The sequence below is a fragment of the Balaenoptera acutorostrata genome, chromosome 12 (genome assembly GCF_949987535.1).
Source record: "Balaenoptera acutorostrata chromosome 12, mBalAcu1.1, whole genome shotgun sequence".
NCBI classification, from domain to species: domain Eukaryota; kingdom Metazoa; phylum Chordata; class Mammalia; order Artiodactyla; family Balaenopteridae; genus Balaenoptera; species Balaenoptera acutorostrata.
The window spans coordinates 83,134,212-83,154,811 of record NC_080075.1 but is presented as its reverse complement, the minus strand read 5'-3'; the positions used below and the strand labels follow the sequence as shown (position 1 = coordinate 83,154,811).

The window sequence follows — 20,600 nt, the reverse complement described above, 5'->3', positions numbered from 1 at the left end:
TCCAGAACTAAATTCACAGAGGAAGGCTGCCCATATTATTGATTTGGAAATCATTAGCCATTAAATCATTCATTTAGCTAAATAAATAATGATCAGTTTTCTTCAGCTAGTCTCCATAAAAACCTTTTCATCAACTTTATTAAAAAATTCTGAAAAGTCGGCTCATGTTGGGAAGTTTAATTTGTACCATGACCTACTTCTGAACCAAAGTCAGGAGTCACATTTTTACGATTTTTAATTTGGGTCATTTAACCTATATCATTCATCAAATCTGCTGACTTTCTGACAAATATTTGGTATTATAAAATAGCCAAAGATATCTGTCTCAAATATATTAGCATTATCAAGAGAAATCAAACATGGTGATCATTTTGTAATATACAGAAGTATCAAATCACTATGCTGTATACCAGGAACTGACAGTGTTGTAGGTCAATTATATTTCAAAAACAAGCAAACTCATTGAAAAAGAGATCAGATTTGTGGTTACCAGAGGCAGGGGGTAGAGGGACGGAGAATTAGATGAAACTAGTTAAAAAGCAGTACAAACTTCCACTTATAAATAAGTACTAGGAATGCAATGTACAACATGATTGATATATCAACACTGCTGTATATTACATAGGAAAGTTATTAAGAGGGTAAATCCTAAGAGTTCTCATCACAAGGAAAAATATTTTTTTAATTTTTCCTTTACTTCCTATCTATATGAGATAATGAGTGCTCACTAAACTTACTGTGATAATCATTTCGTGACGTATGTAAGTCAGGTCATTACGCTGGACACCTTAAACTCATACAGTGCTATATGCCAATTATATCTCAATACAATTGGAAGGGGAAAAAAAGAGATACACCATACATGTAAGGTTCATTCAACTCAGAACTCCATTTAACAGATGCAACAAAAGGCATTCAGGGAAGGGTATGGCCATAGTCTGTTGACTGACTTCTTATAAATTTCAAGGGTTAGGAATAAATATCTAAATGTACTTTTTAAAAACATGAAACGTCTAGTATTCTAATGTATCAGACCTATAAGATCACATTTTATTTGTACCTACTTTATAATAAAGTCACCTGTTTATCTGCAAAAAAAAAGAGATATCAAATGTGATAATTTATGAAAATGCTTCATAAATTCATAAACCCAAATGTAAATTAAAGGGATGATTTATATTAAAATCACCTCTACATTTAAAAAGTTCCATTCTTAATATACACAGTAGGCACTCTGAAATGTTTTTCCCATTCAATTTGACAATATTAGAAAAAAAATGTTTTTAATATTTTAATGGACTTGGGTTCTTTCCCATGATAGGATATTAAAATGTCAAAAAGGACAATTTGAAGAAACACTGGGGCAGAAAGAAAATCCCTAAAATCCCACTAAAATCTCACAGACACTACGGTACTAAGAATAGAACACATGTCTCTGGGAACTTGGATTCAGATTCACCAAAAGCATAGTCTCAATTCCTGTCCCAATAACCGTCATGCACGTACTGTACCTACCCTCATCATTGTGAAGAGACACTGATTTTGCACCTATCATATAGAAAACCCTGGTAAAAGTGTTAGAAATAGATATAGCACTCAGGATACGACCCTTAAGCTGAAAAGACCAGACACAGACATAAAAGATACAGGTGGCTTTCTCCAGGCTGCCAGGAAGCAAGTGTGTCAGAGTTTGAAGAACAGACATACGACGGTTGGAAAGAATCTATTATCTTACTTGAAACATCCAAAGGGTCTTAACCATGGTTTCACAACTGAATTGCCTGAGGAACTGTAAAAGATATCTGATGTGTTTGGACCCCACTTCAGGGATTCTGAAATAAATGGTCTACATTGGATCCCAGGCTTCAGTATTTCTTAAAAATACCCTAAGTGATTCAAATGTGCAACCAGGACGGAGAGCTATGGCAGCAGGCCTTGAAAACAAGGTGAAATCACAATTGGATGGACTAAAGTACGAGATGATCAATGGCAAGGAAGTCAGTGCAGGGCAGGACTAGCCTTCAGGAAAAAGTGCGCAGACGGGGCCCCATCGTCATCACTACAGAGCAACAATCCAGGGGTGGAACATATAGGCCGTTATGCCCATTGTACAGATAAGGAAACTGAACAATATTCTTCTGCTTGAAACCCCCACAGCATTCAGTAGCAGGTTCATTTAAAATGTTTAACTCAGCACCCACGTTCCTTCCAGCCAACTGCTGCCTCATTTCTTCACTGGTTGCCCACACTGTCTCTCCTCTCCGGGTATTAGAGTAACACACAAATCCCTGAAAAATCATGATGTCTATCTTCTTCGCTTCTGTGCATCTTCTTCCCTCTATCTAAAATATCCCCCTTCTCCCTCTCCCAACACATCTCCCTCTCAAATTCCCCCCTTTTTCATCTACTATACTCTTATTCGTCCTTCAAAACTCAGGTCAAATACCACCGGCTCCAGGAAGCCTCTCACACGCCCTCTTAGCCTTCATACGCCTGTCATCCCAATGCCTCTTGCGTTTGCCTGTCTTAGCGCGTACACATAAATTTGTCTCCTCACTCGACTGCAAGCCCACTGAAGATGAAAAGAGTGTCTTCTTCGCCTCTGTATTCCAAGTACAAGGACAGCAACTGGCGCACAGGTGGCTCAAGGACCACGGCTTCAATGAGTAACGTACACATGGTGAGAAAGGGAACTGGAGGGGACCCCCCGGTTCATCATTCAGTGTGTCACCCCGATCCACACAGCTCCTCCAGAACACCTCTATCTGCTTCATGCTTCAAGGTCGTTTTGACACCTCATCATTCAGTTACCAACTACAGCAAAGATGATCAAGTACTGTAAGAACGCTATGAAAAGAGGGGACAGGCTAACCCAGAAATCTGTGCCCCGCCAGGGCCTTATGCTCAACTACTCTCCACCCCTCTCCAAAAACAGGTCGGGAAAATAGCAGAAGCCTTAGTAAACTGAGAAACCAGCGTGAGGGGGCCTACTTAAGGATGCAGCCATCTTTCAAACCCTTAGCATGTGATTCCATTCTTTTGCCTTTTCGTAAGGCATACCTTCTGTATGAGAGGTATGCAAATTCACATATATATGTCATAAGCTAAATCCTAAATTAAGATATTACGTGAGTCAATGTTTCCAAATTCCGGTTATTATTTCAGTCCTTTATTATGCCAATTAACAGATGACACTTCCATGTCTAACCCAGTAATTTCTTAGGCTCTTAGATTTTATCTGCATAAGCTATCCCAATAATCAATCATAATTTAACCCATGAATAACTAGAGACAATTTTTTTTAAAGAAAAGAAGTAATAAATGATAATTAAAAGGGGAAACAGCAATGCAACTATACTCTTCATATATGTTCAATGTCATTTGTAAGATGTCATGAATTTAATAATAGCTTTTTGGAGAAAAAAAAGAAACATAAACATACTCATCAGCTGTGACTTTACCCTGATTTCAGAAATGATAAGAGATAGAAAAACTACAGATGATCACACGCATCTCAGAACTGAAGAAAAATGGTATGCTTTGGAAAAACCTCCAGTATCCAAGGGCTCTGCACAGTGGACAGGGAAATGGTATTTGCTTCCTCTCTTCCCAACTGCATGTAAATATTGATTGAAAGAATGATCTAGGGCTTCCCTGGTGGTGCAGTGGTTGAGAATCTGCCTGCCAATGCAGAGGACACAGGTTCGAGCCCTGGTCTGGGAAGGTCCCACATGCCGCGGATCAACTGGGCCCGTGAGCCACAATTACTGAGCCTGCGCGTCTGGAGCCTGTGCTCCGCAACAAGAGAGGCCGCGATAGTGAGAGACCCGCGCACCGCGATGAAGAGTGGCCCCGCTCGCCGCAACTAGAGAAAGCCCTCGCACAGAAACGAAGACCCAACACAACCAAAAAAATAAAAAAATATAAAAATAAATTTAAAAAAAAAAGAATGATCTAAAAATAAGTTATAGCATCAGGTTTCTGGGAACATGGCAGTTCTATTCCCCACACACATTTCCCCAAGTTTTATTCCACACAGCAATGTGCTCCATTAAGAGACAGCATCGTCCAGGCTCACTGGCAGTTAGATGTAGCCAGTAATAGGTACGTGGAAGTCCTGGACAGGACTGCCAAGAAAACTGTTTTCCTACCCCCCACTCTCCTCCTTACTGATGCCTGGAATATAGACAAGATAGTTGGAGCCCCAGTAGCCTTTAAATCCTGAGGTACCCACTAAGGATGGTAGAGCAGAGAGAGAGGGAAAATTGAAAAAAAACAAAAAAAGTCAAGGCAATTACCCTGGAACCTTGAAAAGAAGGAGGCTAAAGAGGAAAAAAGTACAAATGGCGAGTTGTCTTTGGTAAACTTGCATACATTTCATTCTTTTCAAAAAATGTCACATGGAAAGATATGTCACCGTGCAGAAAACTCTTAAGATGAAATATACACCTACATTCCCTGAAACAAGCACTTAAACGTTCTTAATTAATCCATAAAAGCAGGAAAAAAGGAAATATCTATTGAGCGCTTTATATCATTCACTATAAGAATCACTGTACATAATTAGCAACCTAAAGATAGGAATTATATCTTATTTACCTTTTAACTCCTCAATTAGTAAGTATCCAGAAGAGTAGATACTCCATAAATGATTTAAATCAATGAATAAATAAATGTATAAATGATGGTGTCAAGTTAAGCTATTCAAAATTACTGAAAATGTTATTGTTTTTCCCAACTCTCATTCATTTATACAGTCTCATCTATTATTCTCCTAATATGAGTTACACACTGTCGGGGAACTAGAACCTTCTTTCATACCTTCTGTTGTTGGAAATACTTCTTCTCCTTCAGTTTTAGTCTCTGCCAGTTTCCCAGTTCTCAGCAATACTTCTGCAAAGCTTTCCACCGGGACATGCTGATAGGTGTCATAGGTCACTTCAGACTAGACAAAAGAAGCAGTTACACCATTTGGTAGGGTGTCTTTTTCTCTATAAAGATATTCTTAGAAAACATAATGATAGGAATTTTATCTTCTGGTAACTTGAATTATAGCTTCTCACTTACTAAAGCATATTATTTTATGTAAAATTATAAATTGATTTTAGTCTCATAACATGTTGTAATGTATATGAAACAAATCACATAAAACCAATGAACAACATGAGTAAGAACAAAGCAAAAGAAGTACATTTTCAGGAAACTTGTAAGTTTTGTTCACTGTAAAATGCCCACAACACCATGACAGTTAAATCTGTGTTCTTAGGCACACTGTACCTTACCTCTACAACAAAGGGATTGGAGATGACAGATTCGTAAAAAGGATGACAGCCTTGTTTTTCTAGGCCTTCATTGGCTCTGGTTCCAATTCGATAAGCACCACCAAATTCTTGTCCCTAAACAGAACAAAGTGAAGAACACTGGATAAAAAGAAAGAGACCTGGGAGGGGAGGTGGAGGAGGAAAGGATGGAAGACAGAACAAAGAGATTTCAGGAGAAACTCATCAATGTGCACTGTGTGATCCAAAGAGAGAGTGTCAGAGTGACACCGATACCCAGCGGAGGATGTAAGAATAATCACCACATTCTAAGTGCAGCACTTCAACCTTACCCTGAAGGGCCTTTCGATTTTCCTGGTCACTTTGATATCACTGAATCAGAAACATCGAAACAATCGGTGTTACACACATGGCCAACATTCTATACAACAGTCAGAATAACCTTTCCAAAACATCATTCTGTACATACTGTTCCCTTGCTCCAAAATCCTTCAGTAGCTCTGAATAATGCAGTCAACAGTATTCAATCTCAACTGCATAGAATAACATTCAAATTTATTAAATGTTAATTAGCTTTAAAGACTAACTCTCCACACCAATTAAACCATCTACTTTATGCATCCTACCGGCCTCTATGCCTTTCTTCCATTATGAGGGTAATGGTCCACGCTGACTGCCCACCTCTCCTTCCAGGCCCACCTCAGACCGCACCTGCTGAAACTGCACCAGATGCAGACAAGGTACAACTGGGCTGCCTTCACCACTCCCACCTCCTCCACAACTACAACCCACACAGATGCTTTCATAAGACTGGTCACCAGTATTCCTCATTAGCAGTATTATAGTATCCCTACCATGGTTAACTGTCTTTATGTTTTGCTCTCCTCAAATAGGTTGTAAAGAGCCCCTTACTGGAAAAGGCAAGTAGAAGATATTCACCCATTCCTCCAAAGTTTATTGAGCACTTACTTTAGGCCAAGCATAGCCTCAGGAAACAATCAAGCTCCTGCTGCAAATGATGTTAAAAGTTACAACTGACACTTAATAGAAACTATATATTAGGCACAGTATTAAACATTTTACCTAAGACATAAACCCTCAAAACACCCCAACAGGTGAGACAGAAAAGTAACCCTAATCATAATCCAGTGTGATACATGAAATGATGAGAGATACACAGACTTAACCCAAAGTCAAGCCCATTGCATGTCAGTAAGTGGTTTCTTCTGGGCGATCATCCTTAGTTCTCTTTCTTGCATATCCCACATTCAGACCATCATCAGGTCCACAAAATACATCCCCAAACCAAACACTTCCCACTTCCTTCATGGCTACCCTAACCCAAACCACCAACATCTCTCACCTGGAGTCCTGGAGGAGAGATCCGTCTTTTTGCTTCACTCCTGACTCACTACTGACGGCTCTCTACACAGAAGTTAAATAAACTTATGAAAAGTAAAGCTGGATCACACAACTGCATTGTCTGAATTTTCCAACAGCTCTCTGTGTTGCTGAGAACAAAACGTGTAGTCCTTACCACAGTCTATGGAAGGCTTTACGTGGTGGGCCTCTTCACCACCTCTCTGATCTCATCTCCTACCATTCTTCCCACTCATCACTCTGCTCCCACTTACTTTGGCCTCCTTTCTGTCCTGCAAAGATGTCAAGCACACTCCTTCAAAATGTACTTGCCCTACTCGGCTCAATCAACTTTCTGCTCAGAGTGATTCCTCTTCTGAGAAACTGACTTCCCTAATCAGAACTTCACTCCCCCGGGTATCACTCACTATTCCCTGACCTTGCTTATCTTCATAGTACATAGTTACCTTCATAGTACTCATTACCACCTGCCATTTCATTATTGTATCTGTTGGTTTCTTTGTCTCCTCCACTGGGATACAGGTTACACAAGGGAAGGGAATTAGACTGAAGAATTTCCCCACTCTTTTCCCAGGGATAAGCACATTATCTGACACATGGAAAATGCCTGTAAGTATTTGCAGAATGAATTAATAAATAAGATACTCAAATGTTCAGGGTGCATTTATAAAAAGGCACATGTTTCTTTTTCCTCTTAGTTTTCCAGTGTGAGATTAAAGGATGGATGGCAGTGTGAGAATGCAGAGGAGACAGCAGGGACACAGTGGGTTAAGATGTCACAGAAAGCAAACTCAGTTGTTCTATTGCTTGTCTTGACCTCTACTTGCAGAATACGTGAAAGAATCGGTTAAACCATTCTCTTTACCTAAAGGCCCTACTAAAGACTGAATGTCTGTGCCCCCCCGCCCCAAATTCATATGTTGAAATCCTAACCCCAGTGTAATAGTATTAAGAGGTGGGGACTTTGGTAGGTGATTCGGTCATGATGGCAGAACCCTCGGGAATGAGATTGGTGCCCTTATAAAAGAGACTCCAGAGAAGTCCCTCACCCCTTTTGCCATGTGAGGACACAGCAAATAGATGGCAGTCTATGGACCAGGAAGCAGGCCTGCATCAAATACTAAATCTGCCAGCGCCTGGATCTTGGACTCCCCAGTTTCCAGAACTGTGAGAAATAACAGTCTGCTGCTTAAACCACCCAGTCTACGATATTTTTGTTACAGCAGCTCGAGAGAACTAAGACAGCCCCCAGGCTGGCTCCTAGCACTTCTCTTCCACTACTGGCCTATAGAAACATAGCAAAAGAGAGAGAGCCTTGATAAACATCATTTTCCTTTTCATCCCAGTAAACTTCAATTCTGACATATAAACCAAACCGTACTTAAATCCATATCGGTGTCTTTTGCAAGTATTGTATGGTAGTATATTACATTCCATAAAATCAATTACTCATTTCCTATCTGATGCGAGGCCTAGATTTCTTAAGAGATTATTTTAATAATCCAAAGAAGATAAAGCTGTAACAACAGTCAAACCAACTGAAGAGCATGCTAATGACCTGATATAAACCACACCAACTGAATTAAAAAAGCAAGATGCATTGCTTACTTGAAGGGGTCGAAGGTAAGTCAATGACTTCTTCCACCACTGCCCATCGCTGACAGCCTGCAGCACAGCCCTGGTGGTGGTCGTGGTGTTGGAAAGGACTTTCATGGTGGTAGCAGTGGTCCAGTGGAACAGGTCAGCTGAGTTGCTGCCTGGGACACTTACTTCATCCTATGTTAAAAAAAAAGAAAATGGCAAGAGCAAAAACGTGGGAAGTCACAAGGAGACAAATAGATCTAAAAATCCACCTTTGCCAGTAACAAAAAAATGTGAAACAAAGCACTATTAGCATATTGTACCTCCTCGAATCATTTACAAAAGAAAATTCGGTAAAGGAAAATACATCTTATTGCATTAGTCAAAGAAATATTTATAAGGCAAATAATGGGTTCATCATTTTTTTACCAATATAATATCCTCCAATGAGATACTCACGTTTGTTTCTTTGATAAGATATTTTAAAGTATTTATTATTTAGATTAATTAAGAAATATTCATTTGAACAGTGCTACTGTGACCCAGACAAATATAGAAGATTCAGATGATCCACCTTTAAATGTTGAAAGGCATTTTGTTTTTCATGCAAACAAGTGGATGATTATTAGTATTTAAAAGGCTTATAATGTGGAACCTCCTGCCAATCTTGAAGCAATCAGCTAAAATTCAAACTCTCCATTTACTAACCCAAGAGATTCCATGTGGAGGAAAATGCCAATACATTAACATTTGTTTAAACAGAAATGACAGCAACTACATCTGCTTTTGATCAAAGAAAGATAAATTTGTTCTACAAAAGCCAAGTTTTTGGTTTAGTATCTGTCTACTTCTACTTATTTTTTCTGTCGTATCCCAGTTAAAGGAAAGAAAAATTAAGGTCTAGTCTTGCAATATAAATGGCTTTCTTGTTAATAATAGAAGAATAGTTTAATTTGGCTATTTAGGTCTGTATCACATCATTCATTAATATGTTATTTAAGTAATAAAAAATGATAAATCATATAATTACTCAATAATTACCAAGACATCATCACACAACAAACACTTAGGACAAATTCACCATTTTAGACCAACCTGACAGTTGCCATATCTGGTTGGTAGAATTATGCCCCCCCCCCCAAAATGTCTATATCCTAATCCCTGGAACCTGCAAGTATATTACATTACATGGCAAAGGGCCTTTGCAGATATGATTAAGGACACAGACCTTGAGGTGAAGAGATAATCTTGAATTATCTGAGTGGAACTAACCTAATCACGTGAGCCTTTAAAGCAGAGAACCTGTCCCAGCTAGGGTCACAGAGGTGCCACGGGGGAAGAGGCAGGAGAGATGTGAAGCATGAGGGGATTCAACCCATCATTGCTGGCTTCAAAGATGGAGCGAGGGGGCCATAAGCTAAAGAATGCGAGAAGCATCTAGAAGCTGAGAAGAAACTTCAGGTGAGAGCCAGCAAGGCAATGAGGACCTCAGTCTTACAAACACAAGGAATTAAATTCTGTCAACAACATGAATGAGCATGGAAACAAATTCTCCTCTAGAGCCTCCAGAAAACAACACAGCCCTGCCGGCACCTTGATTTTGGCTGAGACTCTAAGCAGAAATCCACCCAAGCCTGCCAGGTTTCTGTCCTATGGGAATTATAAGAAATCAATTTGCATTGTTTTAAAGCTGCTAAATTATAGTAACATAGCAGTAAAAGAAAATGACTACATCATGTTAGGATACTTAATAATTTCTAGAAAAGCATTTGAATTTTATTCTTACTGCTAAAGGGAAATGTACTTAAGCTGTATTAACCGATACTTACAATTTACCTACTTTGCTGTTGGTTTTCTCAAAAGATTTTCTAATTTTTTAACAAGAAAAAAAATTGTGTCCCAGCACTAGAAGAAGTGATAATTATGTGATGCTATAGAGGTGTCAGCTAATGCTACAATGGCAACTATACTGCAATATTAATATATCAAATCAATATATTACACACCTTAAACTTACACAATAATGTATGTCGAGTGTATCTCAATTAAAAAAAATTTTTTAAACCTCTGTTTCCTATGGGCTTTCTGGACTTTGGGAAAGGTATAAACCATCAACTCAATGCATTATAAACTATAATTTAATTATGAAAACAACACAGAAAAAAGGATGATATGTTAAAAAAGAAAAAATCATGTTAAATTGATTGTATATAAGGGCAACCATGCTAAAAATAACCATTTGGAGTTCAGGTGCAAATAAAAAACAGCACTTCTCCTGGAATTCAGATTTCGTGGCAGATACTGAAGCTTGTTTCACCCGACTCTGTTCCGGATGCCTTACAGACTGTGTTGCTAGAAGCTGAAAAGCTGAAGACTACGTTTCCCAGACTCCTTACGGCTCCTTATGACACCACACATGACCTAGTTTTCCTCAAACAGGTGCACCCACGGCATAAAATTTGCGAGGTGAAACTACAGTAGAGACCATACTTTCGTTATTACTCTGCTTTTCTACTGGCAAGCAGTAAACCTAACTTTTCTTCTTTTTTTTTTTCTTTTCTGGTCGTCCTAGTTGCTTTTTTGCAGTAGTGGCTATAGAAGTACCAGCAGTGCCCAGACCCTAGTTTCACGGCGGTAAAGGACAGTAAAGACTACCACTTTGCTGGCTGGTATCTTGGTAGAGTCAGTATAGCACTGGAGCCAGCTGATAAGGAGTGGTTTTCCGATTTCCCAACTTTTTATGGCGGACATTGGCTCCTGTAGCAGGCAAGCGCCTCAATATTTTTCCAGTAGTTACTCTTAAAAACACACCAAAGCCTGCTCCTCCGGTCCTTTGAAAGATTTTGTAAGACTCCAACTCTCATTAAAAAAAAAAAAAGTCCTCTTCTGTTTATAACAGCTAGAATGTTTTCTGTTTTCTGTTACCTACAACTGAATCATGATTAATTAAAACAAATAAAAAAATACAGGCAGGAATCAGAAAGATCAGCAGCATCCCCTTTATTCTGGAGTGGAGAATATGGCTTAAACCTCCAGTCGTAACAAGGTTCAAATCCTTCTGCAAGTCTACATCTTGGAGTAACTTTTCCAAGGAGGAGTTGAGTCTACAGAGAAGACCCATCTAAGGAAAATAATCACAGCAGCCCAGCAGTAGAACACTGGGCCAAGCAAACTTCCAGAACTGCCCTGAACCTGTGCTGTCCAACCCAGCAGCTGGCAGCTACACAGGGCCACTGCACACCGGAAATGCAGCCACTCCAAACTGAGACGTGCTGCTAATGTACAACACACCGGACTGTAAAGACTCAGTGCCTAAGTAAACAAGTAAATAAAACAGTCCACATGTGTTTAACTTCAAGGCACAAAAACTAGGGCAGAATGCACCCTCCTATTGACAGGCAAAACCAGGAGGGAACCCAGGGAGGCTGCACCTTACATTCTCAGTTCTTTCTCTCAATTTCAGCAATCAGGAAGGTTAAGGACCCTCTCCTCTGCATGCGTGGTGGGTTGGGGGATGGGGTTAGGGAGACCGAATGAAAGACTGAAGCTCATTATCAACACTACTGAAAAGACAGGGTAGAAAGACCGACATAGGAAAAAACATAATTCTCCCTACAGGAGCCATCTTAACGATAGCTGCCACGTCTTGAAAGCTTGCTATGTGCCAGGGCTTTACGAAGTGCCTTATGTGTATGCTGGGCATAAAAACTGCAAGGGAACTCGAAAACCAAAAATAGTTGTTTTAATGGTAGCATCACTATAAGTCTTTCCTTAAGTTCTTCACTATTTGAGAAGATGGCAAGAGGCTCATTTCTTCTCCACTTTAGTAGCACAGACAGCTTGGCTCATCACGTCTGACTTAGAAGAAAAGCAAGCTGATTCCAGCTCCTGCACTCCGGAGGCCCCTCTTTTCTAGCAGGGTCACAGCCCCGGCCAAGGAGCTTCCGCTGTTACGCGGCGGTGTAGGTGGTGCCTCCAACTCCCGTCGCGCGTCGTGGCGGCGGCGCCTCTTCCCGCTGGGCAGCTCCTGGGTGCGCACGTCACCCTGCAGGCGCATCTGGGCTACTGAAAGCTGTGCATGCCTGTACGTTCTGCTTCTAAGCTTCTGCCCCCGGTAAAACTCTGCACTGAGGAGAACTAGTACTGTATATACATGTCCCTCTCTCAATAACACTGCCAAAAATAGTTCTTTGCCAGAAATAAGTCTCGGAAGGAATCTGCAGTAACTAGACATTCTCTTTCTCCCCTTCCCTCTCTATACATGCATATACATACACAGAGAGATTCAAATATAAATATGTGTGTATATATGTTAATATATGTAAAATATAGTAAGCATCTCAATTTATGTTATATTTTTTAATTACTTAGAAAGCTACACCTGGGAAAAAAACAGAAACTAATCAGAATTCATTCACCTGCTCGGCAAATACTCACCGAGTGACTCCTATTTGATGTTATACTATATTACACTAGGCAATAAGGTGACAAAAACAAGGAAGGCAGAGTCTCTGCCCTCAAGGAGCTCAGAAACTAGAAAGAGAGGCAGAGACATAGACAAACCACTGCAGAATAATATCAGCTTCTGTAACAGAGGTACACATAAAGTACTATGGGAGCATAAAGAGAGGTCACACGTCCCCTGCCTAGAGGCACAAGCATAGAGAGCTTCACACAGAAAGCAATATTTCAGCAGGAAAGAACTTAAGGCTTCCAAAGAAGAAATGGTGATGATTTCAGGTAGACTTATGTAAATAAAAGGCATGAAACAGCAGGGCAAACTGAAGGAAATTTAAGTTAATTCAATGAAGGTGTAGAAAAGGGCACACAAAGACGAAGGGCAGGGCATATGAGGATGAAAGGCAGGCGGAGGCAAGACCAGCAAGAGACCTACTGACCACACTGAAGTACCTCCATCATCACCTGGACAGATGGGACACCACTGAAAGGCTTTAAACAAAGGGAATAACATAATTAGATTTGTGTTTTAGAAATATTATTCCAGGAACAGGAATCCACTTAGGACACTGATGCATTAGTCCAAGAATTAAGGCAGTGATGCTGGGAATAGATGAAGTTTCCATAAGGTATATTTGCATCTGAATGCATATATTAAGTTTAAATGTTTTTATTTCTATTTCTTCTAAAGGTGAAAAGAGCCTGAGGTAAGTCAGATAAGCAGAGAAATTCAAGGATTCTGAATCCAAACATCTGAAAAAGAAAGTAGATGGTCATCAAGCTGGGTCTTAGTGAAAGGCTGGGAGAAAAAAAAAAAAAAAACATGGGGGAAAAAAACGATCTGTTAAACAGGGTTAGATGCAATAAAGGTAAAAATGAGCAATGCAAGTTGTCAAGGAACATAGGACCAGGTTCACAAAAAGTAATAAGGGAGATCTAGACACATTATTTACCGAGAGTACCGTCTAAGACTCTTGTTTATAATACATAAGAATCATAATGGCTACCGTTTATCAAATGCTAACTATGTGCCAGGTACTGAGCAAGGTGCTTCAACGGTCATTCCTAAACTTACAATAGCACTGCTGAGTGGGTACTGGAATACCATTTGAGACGAAAGTAAACTGCAGACCAATCAGGTTGAATATGCCGCCCACAGACAACTGGCCGGCGGTGTCTCCTCTCTTCTCAACCAGGTCTGGCTCTCCAGACGTGCGGTCCACTTGCTCTCTGCAGGGGTTTCACCCACTGGCAATATGTTACATACAAGCAAGCGTATTTATTTAAGTTAATTTATTCTTCTGCATTATAAAACTACCACAATCTGATAAAGGTGGTTTGAAAAATTTAAAAGAATAGGGAAAAAAGACATAATATTTATTCACAATCCCACGATGCACAGACAATACTGCCAGCATGTCTTCTCCCTTCCTGTCCTTAATCCAGGCATAGGGATCTTTCTTTAAAAATCTTTTCATTGAAGTATAAGATATATTTTAAAATGCATACATTTAAGAGTACAGCTTGATAAGTTTTAACACACCCATGTAACCAGCACCGAGGCTGAGAAACAGCACACCAGCAGTTACCCATGTAACCAGCACCGAGGCTGAGAAACAGCACACCAGCAGTTACCCATGTAACCAGCACCGAGGCTGAGAAACAGCACACCAGCAGTTACCCATGTAACCAGCACCGAGGCTGAGAAACAGCACACCAGCAGTTACCCATGTAACCAGCACCGAGGCTGAGAAACAGCACACCAGCAGTTACCCAGATACACCCCCTCTTGTGCTCTCTTCCAGCCACCATCACTGCCAAGATAAACACTTTCCTGACTTCCAGCAGCATAAATTAAATCTGCCTACTTTTATACTTTATATGAATGGAATCATGTACTCTTTGTGTCTGATTTCTTTCATGCAACATAAATACATTCATACTCTTGTGAGTAGTTGAAGATTGTCCAACTCATTGTTAGTGTAACACTATTACATTGCTAATGTAATACTACTGCTTTGTGTGAATAAATCAGAAATTATTTATCCTTCCTTCTATTGATGAGCAGTTGGGTACTCTCTAATTTGGACCTAACAGCAATAGTGCTGCCCTGAACATGCTAGTAATTATCTTTTGGTGAACATTTGCATTTCTCGGTATATACCTAGTAGTGGAACTGCTATAGAGCGTGCAAATGCCCAAACTTAGTAAATAGTGCCTAACACTTTCTAAAATGATTATACCAATTCATACTCTGACCAGCAATTATAAGAGTTCTGGTTGCACCATATCCATGCCAACACATGGTATCTCTTGTCTTTTTCATTTTAGCAGTTCTAGTGAGTATATGATGGGACTTCTTTATGGTTTTAATTTGCATCTCTCCATGACTAATGAAGTTGGATACTTTTTCCTGTATTTATTGGTCATTTGAATGTCCTCCTTTGTGAAGTGCCTGTTCAAGTCTTCTGCCCATTCTTCTGTTGGTTGTCTGTCTTTCTTATGCATTTGCAGGAGTTTTTTTTTATATATTCTGGATACATAGCCCTTATTAGATATATGAATTATGAATATCTTCTATTATTCTGCAGATTATTTTTTCGCCTTAACAGTGTCTTGATTAAAAGAAGTTTTTAAACTTCTAAATTAGTCCAAATTATCAGTTTTTTAACTTTATGATTAGTATTTTTTGCAAGAAGTCTTTTCCTACTCCAAGGCTGCAAAGAAGTTCCTCTATATTTTCCTTGAAATGTGGCATTTTTGCTGTCAGTAAAATCCTGTTAAGACAGTGTACTTTGCACTCATAGAATTATATGCATACTTTTAATGCACGTATCATAATATACTGACATTATGATTTTTCTGTCTGTCTTCTCACCTAGACAGTAGTTTTTCAAGGGCAGAGACCATGTTTATTCATTACTAAATGCTCAGGGTATGTGAAAATTCCTAATCTATTGTTTGTATCTGTAGATATGAATAAGAAGTCTGATTTTACTGTACTATTTAAATGTTTGAAGAAACATTTTCTAAACCCTAATGTGTTATGCCTAAGTAGCTAAATGTTATTCAAATAAGATTTCATGTCACATTTTCAATTCTGGTCCATCTTTAGAATCTTCTTAATTGAGAGGGCATACTGAATGATTTGAATGTTATCAACTAATCCAAGTATAGAACTAAAAATATAAACATCGTAAGAAATATGGCACTTAAGCAGGACACAACTTCGTTCAGAGGAAAATCAAATCAACTGAAAAATATCAAAAACTACAGGCTATAAAACAATTATTCCATTTCATAAAATAAACCTCAACTTTACTCTGTTCATATGGATTGGCTAACTCAAGATAGAAAGTTTTAAACATGGAAACTGAAAAGTTTGTTTCAGAAGATAAATGAAATTCCAGTGCACAGAAATGTACATGATAAAAGTATTTTCTGTGAGAGATTCCTCCCTTATAAGAAATACAAAAGAGAAAGTAAAATAAAAGGCTCATTTAGACTGCAGAAGAAGCATTTAATTTGGGGGCAGTCTACCAAGATTATAGTGTAACCAGAGGCATTAATGAGGAAAACAGTTTTCTTTCAACTCCATGTAACAGGGAAAGCAAAAAGAGGTTAGGCAAAATTTACTCCTGAAATGATTACTACTGGCAATTTTTATATTCATGGTTGCACACTGCTAATTAATTTAGAGTGTATAACAGCAGAAATAGATTAATCCCCCAAACCAAGTCAACAACTCCCAGCATAAAATTTAACATGAAATCTCATTAATGTCAAGTGTTACACAGCTCAAAGGTTAACTTCCTAAGCACTAATAATATTTTCCAAGTCCTACAATAGACAACATAACCAAACAGGTTCACAAGAACAAGGACAGTTCCATACATCAAGCATGGCTTACAGAAACAATTCTTGTTGATCAATTACTATAGTAATCTATTTAGGAGCTGCTCTCCCTGGTATCTGGTAATTTGAGGGCTAATTTCTGAGAAACCTGTTTGCCAACTGAGAACTGAGCTGGTGGTACCCATAACCTAGGTAAGGATCACAAACAGAGCTCAAACTGAGCTCAGCCACTACCCTCTCTCCTCCAACGTATCTGTAAATAATCCAAAGTACTTCCCTGCACCTAACACTTACTTATAGCAAATTTCATCCTGAATTTGAAATATTAAGAATGCAACCCTTATTCCTGGTGATACTACTTCTGGAACTATTTATGAGAAGAAGCAGTAGAAAAATACCCCGTGTTGTAAATCACTCTAAAGTCTGACTCTGCTTCAGTTCATCTGCTAATTAACAGGCCAGGCTACAGTTTAGACGTTCTCATCTTTGGGAGTCATAGCCCACTATACATTTCTAATGAAAGCTGTAACTGCTTTCCCCCAGAAAACTGAATGCACATGCATGTGTACATACATGAACACACAAAGTCACAAACAGACACATACTAACACAACAAATTTGACACACTATTTCAGGGGCTTTAGGGACTGAACCCTTTTTGAATCTTCTAGCATTCCTGGATCCAGATTAAGAGAACTGTAGCTAGGAAAAATAGAGGTATATGGAGTATATTTTTATTTTCTTTTTCCATGCCCAATTTTTTAGGCAGCACTTACACAAAGTTATGGAGGACAGACCGCAAGAAACAGGCAACTGTCTCTCTCAGGAGCCCATTTCTCCCATTTTATCCCAGGGCAATACTAGCATGAATATGCAAAGATGTGTACATAACATGCTCAGTGCAGTTCAGTCCAAAATAGAGGAAAACTGGGCCCAATCCAAAAGTTGAAAAGCAAAGGAAAAGATAAATAAATCATGCTACATACATATTCAGGGACCACTGTTACACCATGACATAAATGGTCTATATGCAATGACAAGGTCAGATGTCCATGACACATATCATTATATGAAAAAAAGCAAGCTCCAAAATAATATATGCAGTACAAATCCATTTTAGTTTAAAGAATAAAATAATAGCCCTCCAGGAGACAGAGGAGAGCTATACAGAAAATCTGTCTATGCTCAGAAAAAGTCTGGAAAGATATATATAAACTTTAAAATGTTTACCTCTGAGCAGTGGGATACATAGAATGGGGAGAGAGAGAACTTACATATCAATGTATTATTGATTATTTTTATATTTTAAAAAAATCAGAAAGACCAAAGTTACCACAAATATACATGTACGTCTTATCAAAAATTAACAGATGTCAGTACTTTTTCATAAGTGTTTCACATATCTTTTTTTTTCACTTTCAAGAAATAAAGTATGCCAGATTATATTGATTATCTGAACTCCTATATTATCTGAATTCCTAACAATCCCTATAAGCAGATTGTTAAAATAGAAGCCTGTACTATATTTGTAATTAAAGAAAACATTACACATTCCAGTCAAGATGGAGTCATGAATTATGTTGCAATATGTTCACCATGCTCCAAAATACTGAGAATAATAGAAAAAAGAGGTAAGAGACACTCAACTTTATAGAGTTCAACATTTGGGGGCTCAGAATTCAGATGCTGGCAATGGCTGCCAGGTCCTCCTTCTCAGAGAAGAACTGGGAATTAAAAGGATTCCCTGTAAGAGGGAGAACTTCAGCCTGGCTCACTGCCTGGGGTTATGTATTTATATTTATTTCATGAAGCTGTGGGCCGATGGAGGCAGAGAACTAGAATCAGAGCCCAAAGGAACTGGGCCAAACCATCACTGGTTCCATGTCTGTATTTCTCACATCCTCACTAGTACAGGGGGAGGGAGTCCCAAGTGAAAAGCTACTCTAGGATGTGGTTCTGGACTGAAGCACCAAGGGATTAGAAAGGAGGAAACGACAAAACTACAGAATCCTTAAGGAGGGTCTAGGGAAATAAAGATTAAACTGAATGAGGACTTTCCTGGCGGTCCAGTGGTTAAGACTCTATGATTCCACTGCAGGGGGACACAGGTTTGATCTCTGGTCAGGGAACTAAGATCTCACATGCCGCGTTGCATGGCCAAAAAAAAAAAAAAAAAAAAAAAAAAAAAAATTAAACTGAATGGGAGGGCTCAAAACAAGCTTGCAAACCAGAATTTCAAAACATCTGGAAAAATGAAAATTACTAAGGCAATAATTTTAACAAAAATCCACTTCAGATGAAATCATTTTAAACTTCATAATATTAATGTGTATCTTTGTGCAATATAAGACTTAAAATCCTTTAAGAAGGAACAAGATATCACATAAAAGAAAAAACAAATATGATCCTATCAAGTCCATTTTTTTGTTTATGATATGAGGTAAAGTTCGAATCCATCTTTCTGTATGTGGATATTCCTCAAGCCTATACTTTGATCTCATACAAAAAGTGGTTCATTATTACTTATTTATCAATAAATATAAAAGCTAAAACTATAAAACTCTTAGGAAAAAAGCACAGGAGTAAATCTTCACAACCTTAAGTTAGGCACAGATTTCTTAGATACAACACCAAAAGCACAAGCAATAAAAGAAAATGTTAATAAACTGGACTTTAGCAATATTAAAAGCTTTTGCACTTCAAAAGTCACCGTTAAGAAAGTCAAAAGTCACCGTTAAAAGTAAAAAGTCAAATCACACACTGAGAGAAAAATATTTTCAAAACACACATCCAACAACTTGTATCCAAGAGTTTAAAAACAACAACAGCAAAAACTCTTAGGACTTAGTAAGGAGATGACAACACAGTTAAAAAAATGGGGAATATATTTATAGCCATTTCACCAAAGAAGGTATAGAAATGGCCAATAAGCACATGAAAATATGCTCATTATCATCAGTTATTTGGAAACACATACCAAAATGATAATGAGATACCACACACACCTATAAGAATTGCTTTAAGCAAAAAGCCAGTCAAGAGTAAGTGTTAGCAAGGATATGAAGAAACTGGAACCTTAATACTTCCTGGTGCAGCCACTTTGGAAAACAATTTGGCAATTTCTTCCAATATTTAACACATATACACCATACAATCCTTCAGTTCCACTCCCAGATACCTACATGAGAAATCAAAACATATTTCCATACAAAGACTTGTATACCAATGTTCACAGCAGCATTATTCATGATAGCTAAAGAGTGCAAAAAACTTAAACGTCCATCAACTGGTGAAGGGGAAAAGAAAGGGTTGTCCATGGTACTGAAATACAACTGTCATTTGCTTGCTTTTATTTCAGTATTTCTAAATAATCCATTTATAAATTCAAAATAGCTCTATGCTTAGCCCATGCCTCAATTCTAAACATTAATTAGTCCAGTTGTATAAATCTGTAGCCACTTAAAACGTTCATAACAAGAATTCCCACAGTGAAAATGACTTTTTAATGGGAACCTTGTATATTATCCATTTCCAACTCTAATTAGATTTATCTGGGGAAAACACTATTGGCTACGTGATATAACTAATACTAACTAAACAAAATGTTAATACACACTAAGTGGTGGAATACTGTTACATCTAAAAAAACACAATAACCAACATTAATAAGAAACTAGAAATCTCTGATTTGGTAGTTATTCACAAATTATGCATTTGGTTCTATTTAAAAACAAATATCTTGTTCCCTGGGACAACAGCCAATATCTTCGAACTTGTATGCTCCGCTTGTACTAATGCAAATGCAACAGAACAGCACTTAACATCTTTTCTTTGCTTGGATACATAAGTAAAAATCATTATTTTCACAACTGAGTAATGAAAGTCTTGGGCATTAAGCAGATTACATATACAGTCAGCTCTCATTTATGAGTTATAATTCAATGTGGTTATTACATCTACTGTTAATGTGTAACACACGGCATCTTATGGCTAAGCACTGCATTTTAATCTAATAATAGTAGCTATAATATTCTGAAATGTGCTTCA

The 20,600-nt window shown here is 38.3% G+C and overlaps 1 protein-coding gene across 1 annotated transcript in view; it reads right to left on the bottom strand.

Annotated features, from left to right (window-relative positions):
• NBAS (NBAS subunit of NRZ tethering complex) overlaps positions 1-20,600 on the bottom strand; it is a 345,265-nt gene that overhangs the window by 135,090 nt on the left and 189,575 nt on the right. The window contains exons 36-38 of the mRNA XM_007183498.2: positions 8,268-8,435; positions 5,283-5,396; positions 4,822-4,945 (exon numbers count right to left, since the gene is read on the bottom strand). Coding sequence (XP_007183560.2) covers positions 4,822-4,945; positions 5,283-5,396; positions 8,268-8,435 — 406 coding nt within the window. The remainder of the gene's footprint in view (positions 1-4,821; positions 4,946-5,282; positions 5,397-8,267; positions 8,436-20,600) is intronic.